A 23,916-nucleotide genomic window follows, 5' to 3' on the forward strand; every position below is an offset into this window, starting at 1 on the left:
GCTGGCTTCTAGGTTTTGGTTAATGGAGAATCATATAATCTTAAGAGCCAAAGGGATCTCAGGGCCCCCATCACCCCACTGCCTTTTGGAATGTAGTCCATTGGCCCATCTTGAAGTATCCATTCCTGAAACAAGCTGGGAGAGGGGCTCACATTTGTTGAGCGCCCGCCATGTGCTAGACAACTTCTTCATTGACAGACCTTTCTTCATTATTCACAGGGAAGAGTAGGCATTTGTTGTCTGCTTTACAGAGGGGGAAGCCTGGATTCAGGCAGGTGAGGGAATTTGTCTGTGGTCTTGCAGGATGCAGGTTTGCACCAGCTCAGTCTACCTCCTAAAGCTCACGCTCTTGGGTCCCGTGCACCATCCTGCCTCACACTCTAATTATGACTGGGGCCTTCACATTCGGCAGAGCAATGGCGTGTCCCAAGTTCCTTTCCCAATCTTTTGTGGGCTGTAAGAAGGCTATCTGGTGCTTCTGAAGGCTTGTTGGGAGGACCAGAGACGTAATTTGTGGTGCTCAGTGGAAAATGAAAGTGTAGGGCTCCTTGTTCAAAAATAATTAAGAATTTCAAGATGGTGACATCAGAGCATTAAACGAAGAGCAAGGCCTTTCTGAGCGTGGGGCCCGGTGCAGCTGCACAGGCTGCACACTGACCAAGCCCACCCTGCCTTTTGATCACATTCTAAAAGGGCTGGTTCTCTGGGTGTGGGAGTGTGGGAAGTAGCAATCTCAAAGAAGTAAATTGTGTCTTTGCTTTTCATCAGGAGTATTAGGTGCGACCTAGGAAGTGAGGTAGAGTTAAACCGGAGCTGCAGAAATCCCGTGACAGGCTTCATAAACTATTCTGTGTGTCATTTTAGCCTCATCGGTACAAGAGTTTGGTGGACTTATTATCTATCCCACTTCACAACTGAAAAGTTGGAAAAGAGAATGGCTGTGAACTTGTGAATAGCTGTTCAGGTTATGCCCGGCCTGAGGGCAGTGGGAGCTGGGTCCTGCTGGGGATACACTTGCCGAGCTCTGTGCTGGCAGGACTGCTTCTCCCCCAGAGGAATACTTTTTCCTCATTTGCTCAAAGATGCTGTCAGGGCTTGCAGAAGCCATGAGGAGACTTGGTTAAGATCACCTGGCTGGGTAACGGCTGAATCGGAGCCAGGGCTCGAACCAGGACTGTCTGACTGTCAGGTATGAAATGACATTCCCTCTCTGTTTTAGCAAGATGGTTCCATGATACAAATATCATAGAGTTATAAGAGCGGAGGGATGGGAAAAGTACCCTCCGAACATGTCCAGTTTGTTTCTCCAAGGCCAAAAAATGAGTAAAAATAAATGTCTTTTAGTCCAAAATAATAGTAATGTCTGGTGGGGTGGCGTGGGGTGCAGTGGGAGAGTGTTGAACCCCATGTTAGGAATAAAGATGATATTGAGACTTAATTTTTTCCTTTTTTTGCTTTACAAATAATGCAGCGTAGACGTCTATATCAGATGCATGACCCTCAGCAGGGCAGGTTGAAGTCACCGTCCCCTTCTAGGAATGAATGACTCTTAGCCATGTTGGTTAGCTTTCCTTATCAGAAGAGAATTCCAGCTTGTTCCTAGTAACAGCAGGATATTTGATGTCAGAGGGAAGGAACCATGTGACATGATTTAAAAAGGAAAGAAAGAAAGAAAACAGTCTGTGTGGAAGGAATCTTCCCCTCGGCATGGCTGGGACTGTGTCTACAATGGCTGCATTCATCAGCAATGGCCAGTGTTGATGCAAGGGATGTCCTTGGCTTGTTCCAATGATCTGGGTAACAAATTTCTCGGGAATATGCACGGAGAGGACATTCCACCTCCATTGTTCATTGTTAGTGGGCCAGGCAGCTGACTTCGGGGCCTCGGGCCTGTTTGCCCATCAGGAGATTTTGTGTTTGAAACCTGAGGCCGCTGAACAGAACTTCCATATAAAGCAGGTCTGCGGGAACGTGAGTCAGACACAACACGGGGGTGCAGGGGACTCCAGGATGGGGACAGAGGGTTGAGACCAATAAATGGATAGTTCGCCTGCTCTCAACTACAAGGTGTAAAAGAGAGGGGGCAACATTCCTTCTTTTGGTTTTGTTTTGTTTTGATTTGGTTTTTTTAAACAGCATTTTCATTGACACTCAGAAGACACATTAAAAAAGACATGTTAGATGTTAATAAAAATGATTACAGGGCTTCTCTGGTGGCGCAGTGGTTGAGAGTCCGCCTGCCGATGCAGGGGACATGGGTTCGTGCCCCGGTCCGGGAAGATCCCACATGCCGCGGAGCAGCTGGGTCCGTGAGCCATGGCTGCTGAGCCTGCGCGTCCGGAGCCCGTGCTCCGCAACGGGAGAGGACACAGCAGTGAGAGGCCCGCGTACCGCAAAAAAAAAAAATGATTACAGAGTCTGGGTTTGAGCCCACGTGGATCTAAGTTTGAATGTGGTCCTGCCCCTCAGCAGTCATGTAAAGTTGGGCCATTTAAACTCTAGGCCACCATTTTCTCATCTGTAAAATGGGGGCAGTGTCTGCCTTCTGAGATCTGAGGCTTATGTGAGATAACATTTCCAGTGCCAGATATTTAGAGGAACCACAGGCAAGCTTGTCCTGCCTCTGCTCCTTTGGGCCAACTCTTGGGTTTTGTCTTGTAGTGATATTTAGGGTTTTGATTCTGTGTATTTTGACTTGACAAATTTGGAAGGTATACATATAGAAATAAACAGACATCTTCCAAACTTGATATTGTGAGATTCTATCATCTATCTATTTATCTATCTATCTATCTATCCATCTATCCATCTGTTATCTATCTCGCAATGCCCCAGACACCATGTTTATAATAGGTAGCCACCGAGGATATAATAGTCAACTTTAAGAACATAGGTTTCTCGTCAGACTAGATTTGAATCCCAGCGGTACTGCTTATTGCTTCTGTGACCTCGGGCAAGTTTGGGAACCTTTCTGTGCTGTGGTTGCCTCATGGCAAAATGCAGATAATAATACCCCCTATCTCATAGGTCTCTTGTGAGAGTTTCAATGAAGTCATTCATGCAAAACATCTAAAATGAGGCCTAGCAGAGGGCACGTGCTCAATAAATGTAAACAATATTTGTTGAAGGCAGATCAGTAAGGACCTTTCCAGAATATTGCCTGAGGGGTTTTCACCTTGTAAATGGCACTCTGAGGATCAGTTTTTCATTCATCACCTGCAGTTGGGATCCAGGCATGCATTTCACCCAGGGCAGTAAAATGGTTAAAAATTCAGGCTCTGTGGAGTCCAGGTGATCTGGGCTGACACCGCAACACCATATTCTGGCCAGTGTGCTAACTTGCATCCCTGGGTGTGAGGGTCCCATTGAGATACAAGGTGGGTGCAGCACTGGCCATCAAGCTGGTGTGTCAGGCTCAAAATGAAACCAATACTCTAACTCTACAAAGGGCACTGCCTGGTGCATGACTACGCTGGGAGCTTTTCTGGTTTTTTCTTCCTTCTAGTGCGTCTACATGTCACTTTTCTGTGTTTTCATGTTCTTGCGTTTAAAACAAGGAAACGAATGAACATTTTTTTCTGGAGGGAGGATGCAGAGAAAATAAACTGAAATTTTAGGAGCCTAGGAAGCAGTGTCACCGGGGCAGAAAGAATGTTGAAAACACCCGGAATGACTCAGGGATGTGTCAGCTTCAGCACATCAACAGCCCAGGAAGAGGCGCAGCTCCGCATCTGATACCCCCAGGCAGACACCTGCCCAAAGGCTTCTGACCCAGCACAGTTCAAGGGAGGCTTAACTCTTAAGATCGAAAGGGGGTTTCAAGAAATCTGCCTCCAACTCACAGCAAACTCTGGGGAAGGGGTGTGTGAAAAAGTTAGCTGAGGGATGTGTTTGCAAACTCATTGCTCTATACATTATATAGTAACCAAAATTTTCCAGGTGGGTCATCCAACCTGAGTACACCCGTATTTAAATACACTCCTGCCCATCAGTAGGAATGACCTGATCAGGTGACCTCATCTTCTATTTGGATAACATCAAGACTGGAAAATAAGAATATACTGTCCCAGAGAGACACGTGAATTCATTAAAAAGCAATACACAGCAGGCAAATTAGACCATCCTCTGAACAGTTCCTCTCTTTTCCCCTGCTTCCTCTCCTCCCTTCTCTTTTCCCTTTTCCTTCTTCCTTTTCTCCTTCCACCTCCTTTTTTTCTTCCCTCCTCTTCCTTCAACAAACAAGTACTGAACATCTCTTGCGTGGCAAGCACTACCCCAGGTGAGGGGGGCACTCAATGTCTATGAGTCGTAGCCCCTGTCCTCAGAGAAATCAACATGGAAATAGATCAATGACAATTGCATTATGATATGGTAAGCACTTTGGCTGCCAATAGCTGAGAGGAGAAAGAGGAATTTTTATGGAGAAGTTGACATGTGTGCTGGTTCTTGAAAGATGAGTAGGAGTTAGGCAAGCAGAAAAAAAAGAGGAAGAGGAGGGGTGGAGGTGGGGGAAAGGATATTCCAGGGAGAGACTACAGCATGGTGCTTTCTGGGTCTGTGTACATGTGTGCTTACTATGACCTGTCACAGCGCCGCTGCAGAACAAACATGATTGATCTAAATGTGACATAAAGACACGATGTGGACTTGGGAGTCAGACCTACTGTGTCCAATTACGCTTTGCCTCTTGCTGGTCGTAGGACCTAGGGCAAGCTGACCCACCTCCCCGAGCCTTTGTCGTCTCATCTTCACAGTGGAGGTGCACCAGCTCACGGGTAGTGTGAAGTTTGGATGCAGTCGTGTCCGGGATGCAGTAGCACAGTGCCGGCTGTCAGTAAGCACATGGTGGGTGGCACGTAGGAGGTAGGATGCTGGGTGACATAAGGATGTAAGGGTCATTTGTAAACTCTGAAATAATATCAAAATGTAATGGGAGTGGCATTTGGATTGTTTGCTCCCCAGAAGGCTTGTCTGACTGCAGTCTCCTCGGTAAATATTTAAAAGTGGTTGCTTGGTATCCAGACTCTGAGACGGGAAGTCTCCGAGGAAATGCTGAGGAGCAGAGGGCAGAGGGCTCTCTGTACGCTGATCTAAAGAGGGCTACTGTTTGAGCTGACATGGAATCAGGAGGGGGGCTGGGGAGACTAGAAAGAGGGCCAGGATTAGAACTAAGTGATGGCCTGCTCTTATTAAACAGGAGCAAAATGAAGGCCGTGCTGGGGAGAGGCTCAGACATGCCTGTATTCTCCTCAGCGTTAGCAATGACCATCCCCATGCTAGTTACTGGTACTTCAGTTAACATTGGCCGTTTGGGCTAAACTCACCTTGTATAGAGTTGGGGATACTGAGGTTCATTTTGGGAGAGAGACTTCTTTCTGATCACATAGGTAACCCCCCTGTTCCAAGATATCTACCCTTGAATCTGGCGTGATGCTATTTCTCTCCTTATCGTTTCTAAGTCTCTGTTTTCCCATCTGAAAGATGGTAATAATAGTATCTGTCTCTTGTGGGTTGTTATAAGGATATGGATCAAAAGTGCTGAGCAGGATGCTGGCATGTGGGCAGGGCTCAGCGTTATTTTTATTACTTCCTTCCCTTTTGACCTGATTCCTGCTGAGTGTCGAATGAGCGCCTGACATGGTGCCTTGTGTGGCAACTTTAAAATAGCTGATTACATAATTCTCTCCTAAATCAGAAACGATTTTGTACTTGTAGAGAAGTAGTAGCAGGAGCTAAGAGTTTAAGAGAAACTTATGGGAGAAACACTTCAAATTGAGAATGACAGCTGAATATTACGCACTTACTAAGTGCCAGGCACTGGTCCAAGCAATTTACGTATAGTCACTCAGTCCTCACAGCAACCCTATGAAGTAGGTATTATGACCTCCTATTTTGCAGATGAGGAAATCAAAGCACAGAGGGGTTAATTAATTGCCTGAGGTCACACAGCTAGTAAGTAATGGAATTCAAACCTACACAGTCTGGATACAGAAACTCTACTATTGACTTCTCATCAACCATTTTTTTGTTCCTGTCAAAATTATTTATTAAAAAAATTTAATGATAGAAAGCTCATTTCAACTATTAGAATGCTGTATTTTTAGTAGAAACACCAGTTGAGACCTGTGACTTGTCTGCTGACCAGAGAAGCTGAGGACCACTTGCATGACCATGGGATCAATAAATATTCTTGATGATGAGAAAATAGGAAGTGAAATGAAAAATGAAGGCCAGTTATCACTATTTGCAAGGCAAAAGGGACAGCCTCTCTCAGGGCAAAGTGTGTGTGCAGGAGAGACGTCATTGTCAAACTCTGCTCCCAATATTCCTTCTGAGTCAAATAGAATCATATTTTCTGCTTCTTTTCCGTAAACTGAGACTAATACCTGCTGTACCCAGCAGCGTCTAGGGAAGATAAAATAAGACAGTGTGACTCACTGCAGCATCATTCACAATAGCCAAGATGTGGAAACAACATATGTGTCTGTCAATGGATGAATATATAAAGAGGATGTGGTAGAAAGAAAGAAAGAAAGAAACGAAGGAAGGAAGGAAAGAAGGAAGAAAAGGAATATATATATATATATTTTTTTATTTTCATTTTTTTCGCGGTACATGGGCCTCTCACTGTTGTGGCCTCTCCCGTTACGGAGCACAGGCTCCGGACGCGCAGGCTCAGCGGCCATGGCTCACGGGCCCAGCCGCTCCGCGGCATGTGGGATCTTCCTGGACCGGGGCATGAACCCACGTGCCCTGCATCGGCAGGCGGACTCCCAACCACTGCACCACCAGGGAAGCCCGAAAAGGAATATTATATATAAAGGAATATTACTCAGCCACGAGAAAGAAGGAAATCCTGTTATTCGTGACAACATGGATGGACCTTGAGGACATTCTGCTAGGTGAAATAAGTCAGAGAAAGACAAATACTGTATGATATCATTTATATGTGGAATCTAAAAAAGCTGAACTCATAGAGGCAGAGACTAGGATGGTGGTTACCAGGGACTAGGGGAAAGGGGGAGAGGTTGGCCGGAGCTTACATATGCTGTGTGTTCTGCAGTTATAAGATGAATAAGTTCTGGTGATCTAATGTACAGCATAGTGATGATAGTTAAATAATACAGAAACTATATATATATAAATGGTATTATGTATAAATATATATATTATATATATATATATGGTATTATATGCTTGAAAGTTGCTAAGAAAGCATCTTAAATGTTCTCACCACAAAAAAGAAACGGTAGCTAAGTGCCAGGCTGCAGGTGTTAGCTAATGCCATGCTAGTAATCATTTTGCAATATATAAGTGTATTAAATCGACACAGTGTGCACCTTAAACTTATGTAATGTTATACGTCAATTGTATATTTCAACAAAGCTGGGGAAAAAAAGACAACGAGAGTGCTGGGCAGAGAGATCTCATAATGGTAATCAGAGCTGGCCAGGGAGGGACTGGCTTCTCTGACCATCTCCAACAGGCTCTCAGGACTCTTCCTCCTTCTCTCCCCATCTCACCCCAAATCTTCCAGTTCCCCCTTTCCTAAAGCATCTTGCCCTTAGCTCACAGGGATCGTCGTTCGAGGACCACGGTGTGCCAGGGAGTTGCATTTTAGCGGAGGCATTTTGAAGACTGAAAAGGCATGAGGCCAGCAGGATGGCCAGTTTCTGATGTTTGCTCCTTTCGGGTGACTGCTTTCCAACCTGATAAACTGTCAAACATTTTCACAGGTAAAAGGCCACTTCTCGGGCTTCCCAGGTGGCGCAGTGGTTGAGAGTCCGCCTGCTGATTCAGGGGACGCGGGTTCGTGCCCCGGTCCGGGAGGATCCCACATGCCGCGGAGCGGCTGGGCCCGTGAGCCATGGTCGCTGGGCCTGCGCGTCCAGAGCCTATGCTCTGCAGTGGGAGAGGCCACAACAGTGAGAGGCCCGCGTACCGCAAAAAAAAAAGAAAAAAAAAGAAAAAAAAAAGGTCACTTCTCCCTACTGACAGAATCTATGCAAAATGACTGCCGGTTTGTCTCATTAGCAAGGGGCCTATCAGTGTGAGTTAGGGGAGGCAGAGGACAGATGCTGTGATGGATTCCTCACTGTCTTACCTGAGTCCTCAGAGGGCCGAAGAAGCTTGGGGACTGACAGCACGGATCCTCGTGCCCATCCACTTTTTAAACACCTGGTTGCCCACCATTCATTCCAGGGGCAACAGTGGAGAATGGATCTACATAAGGAAATTTGCTGAAGCCTCATTTCCTCTCTGAAACTGTTCCTGACCCTCTTGGAGAGAGTCGAGGATTTTCTGCCAGTGGTGGCTGGCACTAAGGTGAACAACTGTCTGACTGCCGAAGGTTGAGGATTTCCCAGGAAATCCTGGATTTTCAGTGCTAACACTGGGCCAGTTCCAGGGAAACCGGGATAGTTGGTCACCCTGGATGGGACTGACTTTGCAAGTTTGCCACAGCCAGTTGTGAGCATACACAAATGACTGAGTCACATCCTGGGCCTATTAGATCAGAATCATTGAGATATAGGTATATACTAGGTATAGGAATTTTAAAAACAATTCTAATGTGCAACCAAGGTTGAGAACCGTGGGTCTGATAAAAATTAGGAACTTTCCCATTGACATCCCAGTGAATGAGGAAGACAACTTAAAAAATATATACACTGAGGGCTGTACAAGTAAGAAATCCTAGACTTTATCCAAGGAGCAAAAGATAAAGGGAAGAGGTTTATCATAGATTCTTAGGGTAGAAATTCAACCAAGCATTTTCCAAAGTGAGTGACATGGAACACTGAAGGTATTAAAGCCCATTAGTTTCCAACTGGGAAAGGAGTTCCTTTTAATGGATAAAGAAGATGTGGCACATATATACAATGGAATGTTAGCCATAAAAACAAACGAAATTGAGTTATTTGTAGTGAGATGGACGGACCTAGAGTCTGTCGTACAGCGTGAAGTAAGTCAGAAAGAGAAAAACAAATACTGTGTGCTAACACATATATATGGAATAAAAAAAAAAAAAAGATGGTTCTGAAGAACCTAGGGGCAAGACAGGAATAAAGATGCAGACCTACTAGAGAATGGACTTGAGGACATGGGGAGGGGGAAGGGTAAGCTGGGACAAAGTGAGAGAGTGGCATGGACATATATACACTACCAAATGTAAGATAGATAGCTAGTGGGAAGCAGCTGCATAGCACAGGGAGATCAGCTCGGTGCTTTGTGACCGCCTAGAGGGGTGGGATAGGGAGGGTGGGAGGGAGGGAGACGCAAGAGGGGGGAGGTATGGGGATATATGTATATGTATAGCTGATTCACTTTGTTATAAAGCAGACACTAACACACCATTGTAAAGCAATTATACTCCAATAAAGATGTTAAAAAAATAAAATAAAATAAAATTCTCTCTAGATTCTTCTGAGTAGTCAGTCTTTGCCAGGTAATAGTATGTCTTTCACACTCCTCCAGTCTAAGGGTTGACAAACTGTAGGCTGGGGCCAAATCCAGCCCATCACCTGTTTTTGTACGTAAAGTTTTATTGGAACATAGCCAACCCACTCATATACATTTGGTCAGTGGTTGCTTCCACACTACCGTGGCAGAACTGAGTAGTTGCAACAAAGGTTGTGTGGTCCAGAAAGCCTCAAATAGTTACTTTGCAAACACCTTCTCTATTTCATGCAAAAGGTCTTTTTATCAGAAAACAGGTGACAGGATCTGAGCCTTTGGCTGGTAATAGTATTTAGTTCGCATGTAATACACTCACTTTCTGTATTAACATCAACTGATATTGGTTTTCCATTTATGGTACTAATACAAAGTTTCTTTTTAAGATAAATTTGTGTCAAAAAGATGAGTGGATTTAAAAAAAATAGTTACTAGAATTATTAGTACAACATGTGGCACATGTATCTGGCAATGTTCAAGAAGGTCACACTTAAGTCTGAAGTCTGGGAAACATTATTCAATGTATCCAATTCCCTCATTTTACAGATAAACTGAGGCTTGGTGGTTAAGTCATCTGCGCAGGGTCACTTACTTGCTTATGGAAAAAACTGGACTCCTCTCTCTCAGGACAATGTTCTTTCACCTCTAACTGGTCACTCATTTGTACTTTGAAACCAGTTAGCACGAATGCAAGTATTGCACTATTTAAAGTCAATAAACTGAATTCAGCCGGAAAATATCCTGGTGACATTTCCACAGATACGTTTAGTAGTCACTGATGGGCAATTTGAAACACAATCGAGGGGTCATTCGTATCTTTAAACATGAATCTTGGGTAATTAGTGGCATATTGTTTAATTAAGTTGATCGCTTCTTGGGCATGGTTTCCTTGAAACAATACATTTGATTAAAAGTCTTGTTTTTTTTGGTTTTAAATCAAAATCTACGTAAATGCTTGTCAGAGCAAAAAGTTAATGGTCACGGTGGTCTCACTGATAACAAAGCTGAATCTGCTGTTCTTAGATCCTAGTCTCACTTGGATCAGCTCTTGAAGTCTGTTAGCCAAGGATGTAGACAAGATAGCTAGGAAAGCGTGTTAGGAAACCTTTGAAAGGTGCTGAGAATACAGGGAGCTCTTCGCTGCTGTTTATTCACCCTTTCAGAGATGCAGTTATGAAGTGACAGGTATGACTAGTAGTAGTTTGGCCATCATTCTAAATGGGTACAAATATTTGCATCATTCGTCAAATAAGGCTGAAAATAGACAAAACATCCCCTTGGATCAGGTCTCAATATGATATATGCTTACATATGCTGTGTGTTCTGAAAAATAAGTGAAACTTTTTAGATTAAAAAAGTGATCTTTCTCCTAAATTTGGGGTTATTTTTATGTTGGCATTTTAAGAACACCTTTTAATGAAGATTGGTATAGTTAGGTCATTTTCCAGAGAGACAAGTTTCCTTAGGCTATGCTGTCTGGGTTATACATGTCAATGTGATATTTACCATCAAAGGTGACTATGGGGTTGAGACCTGACCTGAAGGACATGTGGACTTAAGACTCTTCAAGGTGGTGGGTACCGTTGTTTCCAAAGTTGCTGGCAGTACACTCAGAAACGCAAACAATGTGATGGGCCTACCATGCCCTGAGCTCTGGTAGAGGGCGATTTATTGGGGCAGCCCTTTTGGGGGCTACACCCAGAGGAGAGGTGAGCAGATTGACTCCTGATTATTTCACTCATGATTATGTCTTTCCAGATGAGCACTGTTCATCTAGGCAGGAAAACCAGTAGCTTAGCAGCCCTGTTACTGGGTATTTCTGCAGGGAGGCCCTTTGCATTCTGGCCATCAGAACTTATGAGCTAACAGCCTTTTGGGGGAAAACCACCACCTCTCAGTTGTCATCAACAGGAGGACAAGGGTCAAGCTTCAAGATGCGTTGGCTTTTACCCTGTGACAAGAGAGGCAAATCAGTGAGAGGGAGAGCCTAGACCAGAGGGGCAGGGATGCATCATCGCTGGTGGAAATTCAGCCGGATAAAGACATTATGGAGACATCTGCCCACTAGCCCAGCTTTCCCATTTAAGGTCTGTGTCTCATGAAGTGGATCTCAACCAACCAGGAGCTATTTGCCTCCCTGAGGACATTTGGCAATGTCCAGAGACATTTTTGCTTGTCACAAATAGGGGAGTGTTAGTGGTGTCTAGTCATAGAGGCCAAGGATTCTGCTAAACATCCCACAGGGCACAGAACAGCCCCTCACAGCAAAGAATTATCTGGTTGCAAGTGCCAATAGTGCTAAAATCTGATATGTGAAGGGTCTACAGCCCTGATCTAATGGCTATAACAGTTCTGTCAACATGTTACTTGAAGGTGTTGAGGAGGCTGAGCTTCTAGTGGTAAATGCTACATAGGTACTGACTAAAGCAAGGTCCCCAGTCACAAAGAACGCATCGCTGTGGTTACCTAAAAGGGAGGATTAGAAGTGGACCATGGTGTCTTTCTCTCTTTGATTTGATTTCAAAGGAACCCAGATGACAAATCTGAAAGATGAGTAGTGGGATAAGGTAACTAGGAGGAAGAATTTGAGTTAAAGTGGGTCCAAAGGGAGAAGTCTGTCATCACCCCCTGCCTCTTTGTCTGCATCACATCCTCACTGGCAGCCCCAGTTGGCTCATTCTTGGGGGCCCTTCAGTACTGTGTTGGGCTGGACAACTCAGAATTTCTTCTAGAGGCAGAATAATATGCATTGTCTTGAAACCAGACTTTGTGTCCTGGGGAAAATGTCTGCTTTGAGGTTGTCCACTGATTGTTTGGGGCATTAGAGACCTCTGAAGAGGGTTACACCTCTAGATATCCAATGACTGCTGTACTGCCTCAACAAAAGTTGAGGGAAAGGTGGTGATGGGGAGGTGATGACTATTTCTCAACTGTGAAAGGAACCATGCCTTCAAGAGTTATGAAAAATGAAGCACTTTTCTCATTGGAAAAGAATTATCCATTTCCTTCTTCTATTGCCAAAGGCTGTTTTTTTTTTTTTTCTTTTCTTTTCTTTTGTTTTTTGCCAATTCACTGAGAGTATGAACTTGGGATTCATCGCTTACAGGAAGAAAGGAAGCTAGTGTACTCTGGCATCCTCCAGAGTCAATGATAACTGGGCAGATGGAATTGAAAAGTGAAAATATTGGGGGCTGAGCTGAGCCGTTACAGCATGGAATAGTGCCGTGTAGTAGGACATAACCAACAGTATGTGAACAAGTTCAGATTTGCTGAAAAGGAAACAAGGTGAAAGAGCTAAATTTGCTTTGAGCAAGTTTTTGTCTCCTCCAGAATCAAAACAATGAATGTTATTCTTCCCCTGGTAAGAGAGTTGCAATATGCATTGGATCCAAACTTATTAATTATTTCTTTAAAATTCTTCTTAACATTTTTATCTTCCTTTTCATTCCCACCACAATCCAAACCTCCATCACTGAAAGGGTGAATTAGTTTACTGCCTTCACATCTGATCTTATAATCTTCATTCTCTTTCTATTTCAGTCCATCCAATAGTAGTCATAGTCATTGAAGTAGTAACATTAATAAAAACAATAGTTATAAGAAAGCAATACTGATAAAGCAATGTTGCCCATCCCTAACGATAGGTAAGGTCAACCTTGGCCACAGTGATATTCAAAGAGGTAGGCATATACCTCAGCCAATCAGAATTTTCCCTGGCATTGTATGTATAGATGCTTAGAGAAAACTCATTTCCTTGGGGTAGTTAATCTGGAGTTACGTGAGGCCATGGGACTCTCTGTGGTGCCTGAACTACCTGTGGCCAGGCCTCCCTCTCATCAACTCCTTTTGCCTCCCCCATCATTGAAAAGAAAAAGTTCATTTTCAGTAGGAGAGAATAAGGCTAGGACATGGAAAGAAAAAGAGTGTGTGAGAGAGGGAGAGAGAGAGGAAAGAACACTAGCTGACAAGATGATTTCCCCAGCCCTGGAGATGAATCCTGATCCATCACTATCCCCTTCACCTTTGCCAGTGATTGGTCGAGGATGGGCTTTTGACCAATTCTGGCCAATGAGATAGAAAGGGATGTCTGCCTGGGCGTCCCCAAAAGATTCTCCTTACTGATAGGGGACTGGTACAGGAGGAGAAAGACATTTTTTTTCTCCATCCCCTTCCTTCCTCCTTGTGACCCTATCATGTGAGATTACTAACTTGCACACACACATGGCCATTATCTTGCATCCAGGAGGGGAGATGTTGCCAGTACCTCAAGGGTGGCAGAATGGAAAGGCAGACATAGCCTGAGTCCTTAATGACGTGACTGAACTGCTGAACCAGCCCTAGGGTGCCCTCCTTTCAGATTCCTGTTAGGGTTAATCATTAAGGGGTGGGATAGGGAGGGTGGGAGGGAGGGAGTCGCACGAGGGAAGAGATATGGGAACATATGTATATGTATAACTGATTCACTTTGTTATAAAGCAGAAACTAACACACCATTGTAAAGCAATTATACCCCAATAAAGATGTTAAAAAAAAAAGTCTTTGTTATTTGAGCCACTGTGAGTCCCGTAGTCTGTGAACAAATACATACTAACTTAAAGACAAAACAGACAAAAAAACAGAATTTATACACACAAATTACCTCAGTCCCAGACTTCTCTCTTGAGTTCCAGATCCAGCTACCTGCTAGGCATTAAACCCAGGTGGAACACAGAAATCTCAAACTCAACAGATCCCCAAACCAAACTCATCCTCTCACCTTGCAAACTTGGCTTCATCCCCCGGGTGCGTCACCATCATCCACTTGCGTGCACAAGCCAGTTACCTTGGAACCCCTCTGTAGTCTTTCTTGTCCCTCACCTCCCATATCCTGTCAGTCAGCCAGTTATGTCGATTGGACCCTCCAATCTGTCCTCGTCTCTCCAATCCCATCGTCACTGTTTTAGTTGGGGGCAGGGGTTCATCATCTTTCTCCAGGCTTTCAAGTGCTTTGCTTGGAAGTGCTGACTTTCAAGTGCTTTACTTGCCTTTGGTCATGTTTCTCTCCAGACCTTTCTCCACCAGCTTCCAGCATGGTCCATCCAAAGGGCAGTGCTTACCTTGTCATCCCCTTGTCTGAGATCGATTAGGGCTTCTCTACTGCCTAAGGTAGTGGTTCTCAAAATGTGGTGCCTAGACCGGCAGCATCAGCATCACCAGGGAACTTGTCAGAGATACAGATTCTCAGGCCCCACCATAGAGTGTCTACTGAATCAGATGCTCTGCTGATGGGGCCCAGCTCTCTGTTTAAATAAGCCTTCCAAAGGAATCTGTTGTGCAAAGTTTAAAAACCACTACTAGCTTAAGGCAATAAAGCGCAATTTCCTTGGTGTAATGGGTTGAATAGTGTCCCCTATTCATGTCTACTCAGAACCTCAGAATGTGACCTTATTTGGAAGTAGAGCCTTTGCAGATGTAATTAGTTAAGGATCTCAAGATGAGCTCAGGACTTCCCTGGTGGCACAGTGGTTAAGAATCCACCGGCCAATGCAGGGGTCACGGGATCGAGCCCTGGTCCAGGAAGATCTCACATGCCGCAGAGCAACTAAGCCCATGCGCCACAACTACTGAGCCTCCGAGCCACAACTATTGAGCCCACGTGCCACAACTACTGAAGCCCACGCGCCTAGAGCCTGTGCTCCGCAACAAGAGAAGCCACTGCAATGAGAAGCCCATGCACTGCAATGAAGAGTAGCCCCCGCTAGAGGCAACTAGAGAAAGCCCACATGCAGCAACAAAGACCCAATGCAGCCAAAGATAAATAAATAAATAAGGAAAGAACGCCAAACCTCTACAGGTGGTTTAAAACAAAAGAAAGATGAGCTCATTCTGGACTTAGGGAGGGTCCTAATGCCAATGACTGGTGTCCTTAGAAGAAGAGGAGAAAGCATAGAGACACATAGGGAAGAAGGCCCTGTGAAAATGGAGGCAGAAATTAGGGTTATCCTGCCAGGAGCCAAGGAATGCAGTGCCCCAGGGCCACCAGAGTCTGAAAGAGGCAAGAAAGGATTCTTCCCTAGAGCCTTCAGAGGGAGTGTGGCCCTGCTAACATGCTGATTTCAAAGTCCCTAGACTCTAGAACTTTGGGAGAATAAATTTCCATTGTTTGAAGCCCCCCAGTTTGTGGTAGTTTGCACAGCAGCCCTAGGAAACCAATATACATTGCATGGCATGCAAGGGACTTCGGGTCTCAACCCTGTGCTCCTGTCTAGTCTTGTCTCCTTTCTCTGTCCCTGCTCATCGATCTTTCTATCAAAAATACGTATGGAACGCCTGTTATGTGTCAAGCCCCAGAGCTACAGCAGTGAGTAAGACACAGTGTCTGCCCCCAGAAGCTCACAGCCTGGGGGACAGGGTAGCAGCTGCCCAGGCAATTGCTGTATGATGTGCTGAGTGCTTTGGCAGGGCTAGAGCTCAACTCACCAGCAGCACCAGCCTTCCTGGACCTCTCTGTGCTCCTGCATTACAAAGAATGCCTTTCTCCACTCTAGAAACCCTATTCTACTCTCACTTCTCCCACAGGGCATCATTCCCTCCTCTGTCCAACTTTTGAACCTTGTTACCATGGACACGTTTCTATTAGTGTGTCCACCACACGTCATTATAATTATTTATTTGTGTGCCTCCTGACCAGACTGTGAGCTATTTTGAGGACATGGACTGTGGTCATTTATCTTATTCCTCTTTTTATCTCCAGAGCCTCAAACAGCACCTGGATTCTGGTAGTTTCTCTAAAAGAATATGTCGAGCTGGCTGAGAGGACGGAGAGTGGCTCCCTGCCTTTCTTCCGCCAGTTCACTGTGCAGCTCTGAGATGGGAGGCAGGAGAGTGTGCGGCCTGGTCTGGGGTGGAGGAAGGAGCAGGAAGGGGTAGTTCTCTGGGTTGCATTTGGTGTAAGAAGCCCAGGAGGAGGGCATGGTGCTAAGAAGGCTTGAAATGCCATGGTCGGGGCATGTGGGCAGGCTGAGGGGTGGGGATGGTTCAGAGCAAGGGCACAGCCTAGCGAGGCCTGTGGGAGGCTTTTGCTTCAATGCTGGTTCTCAAACACTAAGGAACATCAGAATCTCCTGGAGGGCTTTTTCAGCGGCAATTGCTGGGCACTACCCCCAGAGTTTCTGATTCAGTAGATCTGGGGGTGGGGAGCTGATCATTTGCAATCCTAACAAAAGCCTAGGCGATACTAAACGATGCTGGTCTGGGGGCCACATTTGGGACTATTGCACTGAGGAATACCTGATAGTAGACCCATGCTTCTACATTAGGACCACAGCTCTCAGAACTGCGCACAGTCTAGCAAGCACTTGAAAAATGTCTGTTATTACCATCATCTTCATCATTTCAAAAGGCCCCTTTAAACCTACAGTGGTGCCCATCTTTGCTGGGCCTTTGGATTCATGTTGCTGAGCTGTAGAGCAGAGTTGCCCAGGTGCGCTGGGATACGCTGGAATCCATCCCCTACACGAAGTGACCCTGGGTTCCTATAACTAGAGTTCTTGGGTCAAGTTTTCAGTTTGCATGTTCTTCCTTCTGTCAGTGGTTTTGTCCTTGCCAGCCTTTCCCCCCCACCTCTTTAAAATGACTGCTTTTAATCTATTATAGCCAAGAAATCTCCACAGCCCAGATCGTGCAATTGTGCCAAAAAATGTAGCTAGACTTTAAGTGGGTGAGTTGTCATTAAATAGAGAAGGTATGCTTTAGTGCACGTCATGTGTTCACATCAGAGGCCATTTTTGTTTCCTCTTATGGATAGTGGTAATATGAAGGACTAACTTTCTGGGACAAAAGGTTTCCTGATAGGAGAGATATTACTGCATGGTCTAGGCTGGTTTCTGCTTGGGGTTCACTGCGATTCTTTGTGTTTGAGGATCACAGTTGAGTGTACACTCTTGGTTAAAGCTGTGCTTACTTCTTTTTTTTTTTTTTTTTTGCAATACGCGGGCCTCTCACTGCTGTGGCCTCTTCCGCCACGGAGCACAGGCTCCGGACATGCAGGCTCAGCGGCCACGGCTCACGAGCCCAGCCGCTCCTCGGCACATGGGATCCTCCTGGACCGGGGCACGAACCTGTGTCCCCTGCATCGACAGGCGGACCCCCAACCACTGCGCCAGGGAAGCCCCAAGCCGTGCTTACTTTTGTCTCAAATTCCCAAACGCATTCTCACCTGTCTCTAGAGCCTCCCTCCTTTTCTCAGGAATCTGGACCTGGTCCCCACCTGTCATGTAGCTCCTAGGTATTCCCGATCCACCTTCTTCTGAACTTGCTGGTTCGGAACTCCTGCTACAAGTCCCAAACTAGTCTCCATTTCAGACAATATTTGTGTTGGCTAAATATTACCACAAGTGAGTCATAAACGTGGCATGTTGACAAACACTGTGGCAGATCGCTGAGCAGATGTTCTAACATTTACAAGTTGGTTTTCATTTACCGACCCTCAGAATGACATCAGCGGTGTGCTGAGCTAGTCTTGTCCGGATCGTGGTGTGCAGTTCACTGTTTCTCAAACTCTGTGCTCATTAGCATCACCTGGGGAGCATTTAGAAATCCCAACGCCCAGGCCAACGACCAGACTAATTAATTCAGACTCTCTAGGGGTGGGACCCAGGCATCAGTGGTTTTTAGAACTCCCCAGGTGACTCCAACACCCAGCCAAGTTCAAGAACTTGTTCCCCAGTCCATTGCTTCTCAGACTTTAACGTGCATGGGAATCACTTGAGGATCTTGTTAAAATGTAGATTCTGATTCAGTAGGTCTGAGTGGGCCTGAGATTCTGCATTTCTAAAAGCACCCAGGCCACGTGGATGTTGCTGCTAGCCCAGGGTCCATACTATGAGTAACAAGGCAGCAGTCCTTTCTAGCACCTGTGCAGTAGTCTGGAAAACAATTTCCAGAAATCAACAGTCCTCTTGAGTTTGTGATTATTTCCACATTTATCCATGGCACCCCTAGATCTTGCTTCCTGTCTATGACTCTGCTACCTATAGCCACACTCTTATGGCAAAGTCATCTCACTCTTTGTGTCAATATTCTATTTTCCTCTAGATGGTGATTCTCTTGAAAACAATTCACACAGTAGAATAGAAGAGTCATCTGGCTGAACCTAAGCTTTTTTCCTGTGGATCTATTTTTCTGTCTCTGCACAGAGCTCACTGAGCACAGGGACATGGCCTCCAGGCTAAGCAAACTCTGAACGCTGTGTTTCAGCAAATGATAATATCCAAGTATCCGTTATCACTGCTCCAAATAGGTTAGGCACAAACACTATGTCTTGAGTTCAAAAAATGATGGCAAAAGGATTGGAGGAAAGTGAAAAAAAAGTAATTTTTCAGTTTTCAGAATTGGCTAGGATTCCATATCAGAGTACCTTGGAAAATGTAATTTCCTGGCCAACATTCTATTGGCTTTAGAGCAATATCTGTCAAACAGTTATCTGTGGACTCTGGTTTGTGGACATATTTTTGGGAATTCAACCTTCCTAGTAGGCTTTTTATATAGTGTCTTTAGTGCTGATAATAACTAATATATAAAAACAAACATAAAGCATACTGTATCATGAGGATGAGCAGGGGCTAGCACGTGACTTCAATGCCTGCATTTGTGTTTCTATTTAAAAAGCATGCCAAATAGCCGTACTTTAATTGTTACAAGCTCATGGTGAAAGAACAGAGAACAGAGGGAGGTTTAGTACAAAAAGCCTGCATTTTAGCCAAGAGAAGGCCCAATTGTCTTACAGGGAATCATACAAACAAAAGTTTCTCAGTAGTTTGGATAGAGAAACGTGACAGGAGAGCTAAGATGTCACACACTGCGTCATATTTTAGACATGCTGCAACTCAGAAAAACCACATTATAGCAATCTGCGCCATTTTTACACTTAATCTCAGCAAAATAACATTATCTGTTACACTAAATCAATAACATACTTTTGCACATCATGGACTTGAATTTTACTAGCATTTAGTTTGCAAATTTGTTTTGTAGTTGCTTTAAAACTATAAGCATCGTAGTTTTAAGTTTGTACACATTCAAGTCATCGTCTGATGCAGTAATTTGTCCTTTAAAAAGGTTTTGCATTTACTCATCTAGAAACACAGTCTTAGAACATATTCATTCTTTATGCACATGTTAAATTCCGCTAATATTTTCTACAGTGTCACAGGGGCATGGTGTAGGATCACGTACTCTGTTCCAGTACACCATTAAGCGGACACTGTTGGGAAGGGAAGCTGAGTTTCTAAATTACATTTTTACCTTAGCTGCAAATATTATAACAAACATTTTCTAGGGAGAAATTTCCCTGCCTGGAAGTAATGCCTGATGGTGACATTTTCAGACCAGAGGATTGTAGACGGTCCAGTATAACAAGTCACTGGTGAGTAATATGGGCCCATGAGAAAGCCTGGTCATACCTATGATTTGGAGGGAAAATAAAGTGCTTACAGGCTGATGGAACTCTGGCTCTCCACTCCCTGATGGGTGGCTGAGAGGCTGCACGGCTGCCAAGGGTTGGGCCTGCCCTTCGTACAACGGTTGCCTGCCTTCTGACAGGGAGTAAGATTGGCTCTGGGGATTCAAAAAAGAAATACATAAAATGCTAGACCACTCACACAAGCCAGCTGCCCCTTTCAAGGGGTGAAAACATCCTCTTAAGCTGCTAAACCAGAAGCCAATGATTTTTCCTGAGGTCCTCTGCATGGTTCACAAGTATTTTATTTTATTTATTAAAAAATTTTTTTTCTTTTGGCTGCGCTGCATGGCTTTGCAGAATCTTAGTTCCCTGACCAGGGATCAAACCCATGACCCCTGCCCTGGAAGCTTGGAGTCCAAACCACTGGACCACCAGGGAGCCCAGGCAGGATCAGAAGTATTTTATTTTATTATTTAAAAAAATTTTTCCAGGATCAGAAGTATTTTAAAAGTAGGTTTCAGTTTCTCTGAAAGATGATCTAAATGGAAGCTTTGTAACCTTGGCTAGTATGAAAATGCTACTTACAGATGATTTTAAAAATAATGCCTCTTTGAAGAAAACGCTTGTAGGTTTGCCACCATCTGAGCACAAGTTTGATTTAGAGCAAAGGAGAAAATCTTATTAACAAAGTTCTAGTTTACAGAAGATTTTGGAGTTTTATTCTCTTTGCTCCTAGTGTACACACAATAAATCCATCTTCCTGTGGGAAGCCACATTAGGTGCAACAAAACCTTATTAAAATTCTTATTGCCATAGCTTTAAATATACCTTTTTCACTGTAAAAAAAAAAAAAAATCAAGATTTAACTCTGACCTGCCTTATGCATAGTTAGCTCCAAATGGTAGTATTTTTGTCAGTTTTTAGCCATTAATAGTTTATAGACATGCTATTCACATAAGCCTAGACATTTCAGAAGAAAAGTAAAATATTAAATCCATTCCGTGAGTATTTGCAAATATCTGGTCATTTGGTGCTGTTTAGAAAAAAATACTGGGATATTTTCACCTTTCAATCCAAGTTGTATAGGTTTATGAGAATACTTGTATCTTTATCTACTGATATTTGCAACATGAGCCTGTATTCCCAAAACACCGATGGGCACAGTCTATGAAACTTTGTGCAGCTTTGCTGCAAACTAACATCTTTAGTCATATATTCCTTAAATACTATTTTAACTGCTTGCTCTATGCAAGCACCGTTTACCACCTTGTTTTAAATACTTCTCTTTCACGCCTCCAAAGAGATTTCTGACTAATGGAGAAAAAATATATTCCAAATGCATTTTGAAAGCATGGTTTGCCGTTGTGAAAACCAACAATTAGGAGTGATCAAAATGATAAAGTATAAAAGTATCAATCATGATTTCATAGTTTAAATTTCTCCACATGCTAACCAAAATTAGAACTTGGTTTGATTCCCGAAAGCAATAAATACTTACATGGCGATTGCCCATTTTCTTTTTTTCAGAGATAGTTGTTCTGTATTTCATTAAGAGATCAGTTCTCCTACAGGCCAAGTTTATAATGGTTTTCCCAGGGCATAAGATCTCTTGAGTTTAATAAGTAACCGTTGGCATTGCATTTGAATACATTGTTGGGGATGGGTAGGGAGTGGCAGCAGCTACAAATGATCTTAACCTGCCCACGCTGCCTTGGTTGGCCATCTTTTAAAACTAAAATATTTATTAATAAATCGAGTGTTGGCTTTGCAAGTTGAATATCTTATTCACAGCTAAAGGGCTAAAGCTTTCTCACTCCTGGATTATTGAAAGAGTTATTATTTTTTATTTTAGGTGTTCATTTAAAATTTTATACCTTTAGGAGCTTCCCTGGTGGTCCAGTGGTTAAGACTCTGCACTCCCAAAGCAGGAGATTTGGGTTCGATCCCTGGCTGGGGAACTAAGATCCCGCAAGCCGCATGGTGCGGCCAAAAAAAAAAAAAGTGTACGTTTTCACTAAGATTTTATACCTTGGAGTGATAAAAGCATTAACCAAACAAGACTGAAAAATCTTCTTATTTTACTAACATCACCCTTATTATTACAAAGGATCTTTTTGAAGGCTACATTGAGTTATGCTAACATTTTTATAATTTAGCTAGTTTCTAAATTTAAAAAGTATTATGTGCAGATGGTACATTTTTCCCCCTAATAATATGAAGAGGTACCATGAAAAGTAAGCTTACTGACCACTCAGTCCATGCCCTCTGAGGTTTGAGTCCTTCCAGAAATGGTATGCATACACAGCCATGTTTATCTGTCTATCTGCCTAGCTATCTTTGGTATGCTTTTTTTCAACAAATGGGTTGGTACATTGCCTTCTATTCCATGCCTTCTGGGCTTCATATACTAAATAGATACAAGACATTGGCACATTTCTTTTTCGGTGGCCGCATGTTCGTCTACTATGGGTATGAACCAAAGCTTATTTAATCAAGGTCATTTAGGTTATTTTGGTCTTTTGAATGACTATCTTCATTTATGCATCTTTGCATATGTGTGCATGTTTATCTGTAGAATAAAATCTAAGAATGCAATAGCTGGCCAAAATGTATATGCTGTAAAATTCTGAGAGATGTTGCCAAGTTGTCCTATACACAGACATAAAAATGCTGAACGACTTTCAAAGGCCAGCTGACCCACGAGGCTGACTTTCAAAAGACAAAGTGTATACCTTCCTACAGTAATATGCCAGTACTCCTTTCTCCACATAATGGCCAACACTGAAGATTTTCAAACTTTTTCATTTCTGCCAATTTCAAAGATAAAGAATGGTTATCGCACTGTTTAATTTACATTCCTTTCCTTTGATATTCTTAAAATTATATATCCCGATCCTTAAAAGCTATTTGCATGAATTCTACTGTGGTCTGCTTGTTTATGTCCTTTATTTTTGAGTTATTAGTTTTTTCATTATATACTTGGAATAATATATATAATAAAATCCAGGTTTTTGTCAAGCATAACAGTTATAATTCCCCAATTTATCTTTTGTCTCTGTTGATGTTTTCAGTGCATGTATGTGTGTGAAGAAAGTGCTAGATATATTTAAATACATAAAAACTATGTCTTCTTCTTTGGCTTGCTTAGAAAAAGTCTCTGCATTAAGATGATTAAGACTTCTTGTACATTTTCTTCAAGTTTTTTTTTTTTTAAAACGACATTTTTTAAGGTTTACATCTTTGGTTCATTTGGAATTGATTTTGATGTAGAATAAGGAAGAAATAGATTCAGCTTTAGTTTTGGTTATTCAATCGATCCTAGATAGTTATTAATTAATCCATCTTTCCTCTTCTGGTCTAAGATACCATGCTTATTTTATGCTACCTTCCCATGTAGCATAGTATGAAAATTCTTATTACCTTCTGCTTATATATTCATTCTTTTGTTCTTTAACCTTTATCTGGTGCGTCTCTTGGATGGGCTAATTGCTGGGACTACAACAGTGAACAAAAGGGATATGAATTTTCTCTTTTTGGAATGTACAGCCAAGTGGAGGAGATATACAAAGAACAAATCATTACGAATTGTTGTATGGGCTACGGAGAAACCAAACAGGATGCTGTGATGGAAGCTAAAGTGTGTGTGCACGAGCACGCTCGTGTGCATGAGAGTATGTATAATTTACTTTAAATAGAGATAGAACTCTTCAAGGAGCTAACATTTAGGCTGTGAACCAAGGGATGAGAAGAAGGGCATCATTTGAAAGGAGAAAGTGTTCCAGGTCAGGTGTTTTAGTTTGTGCTACACCTCAGAAATAGGGCAGGGCTTTGCAAATGACAGGAAATGAAAGATGGCCAAAGAGATTGGAGTCCATTTTGTGCCAGGTGGGATGCTGGGTGCTGGAGATGCAGTGGTAAACAAGACACAGCTGTCCTCTGGGTACTGACAGTGGAATGGGGCGGAAGGAAAGGAGATATAAGTTAACAACGAACGCTTTGACCATTCATGAGTACTTTGCCTT

General features: G+C 43.4%; 1 protein-coding gene across 1 annotated transcript in view; it reads right to left on the bottom strand.

The window, feature by feature from the left end:
• ANXA13 (annexin A13) overlaps positions 1 to 21,424 on the bottom strand; it is a 56,079-nt gene extending 34,655 nt beyond the window's left edge. The window contains exons 1-2 of the mRNA XM_060127243.1: positions 21,393 to 21,424; positions 19,927 to 20,049 (exon numbers count right to left, since the gene is read on the bottom strand). Coding sequence (XP_059983226.1) covers positions 19,927 to 20,049; positions 21,393 to 21,407 — 138 coding nt within the window. The 5' untranslated portion in view covers positions 21,408 to 21,424. The remainder of the gene's footprint in view (positions 1 to 19,926; positions 20,050 to 21,392) is intronic.
• Between the last annotated feature and the right edge of the window lie 2,492 nt (positions 21,425 to 23,916).

Source organism: Lagenorhynchus albirostris, chromosome 17 (genome assembly GCF_949774975.1).
Source record: "Lagenorhynchus albirostris chromosome 17, mLagAlb1.1, whole genome shotgun sequence".
NCBI lineage: Eukaryota > Metazoa > Chordata > Mammalia > Artiodactyla > Delphinidae > Lagenorhynchus > Lagenorhynchus albirostris.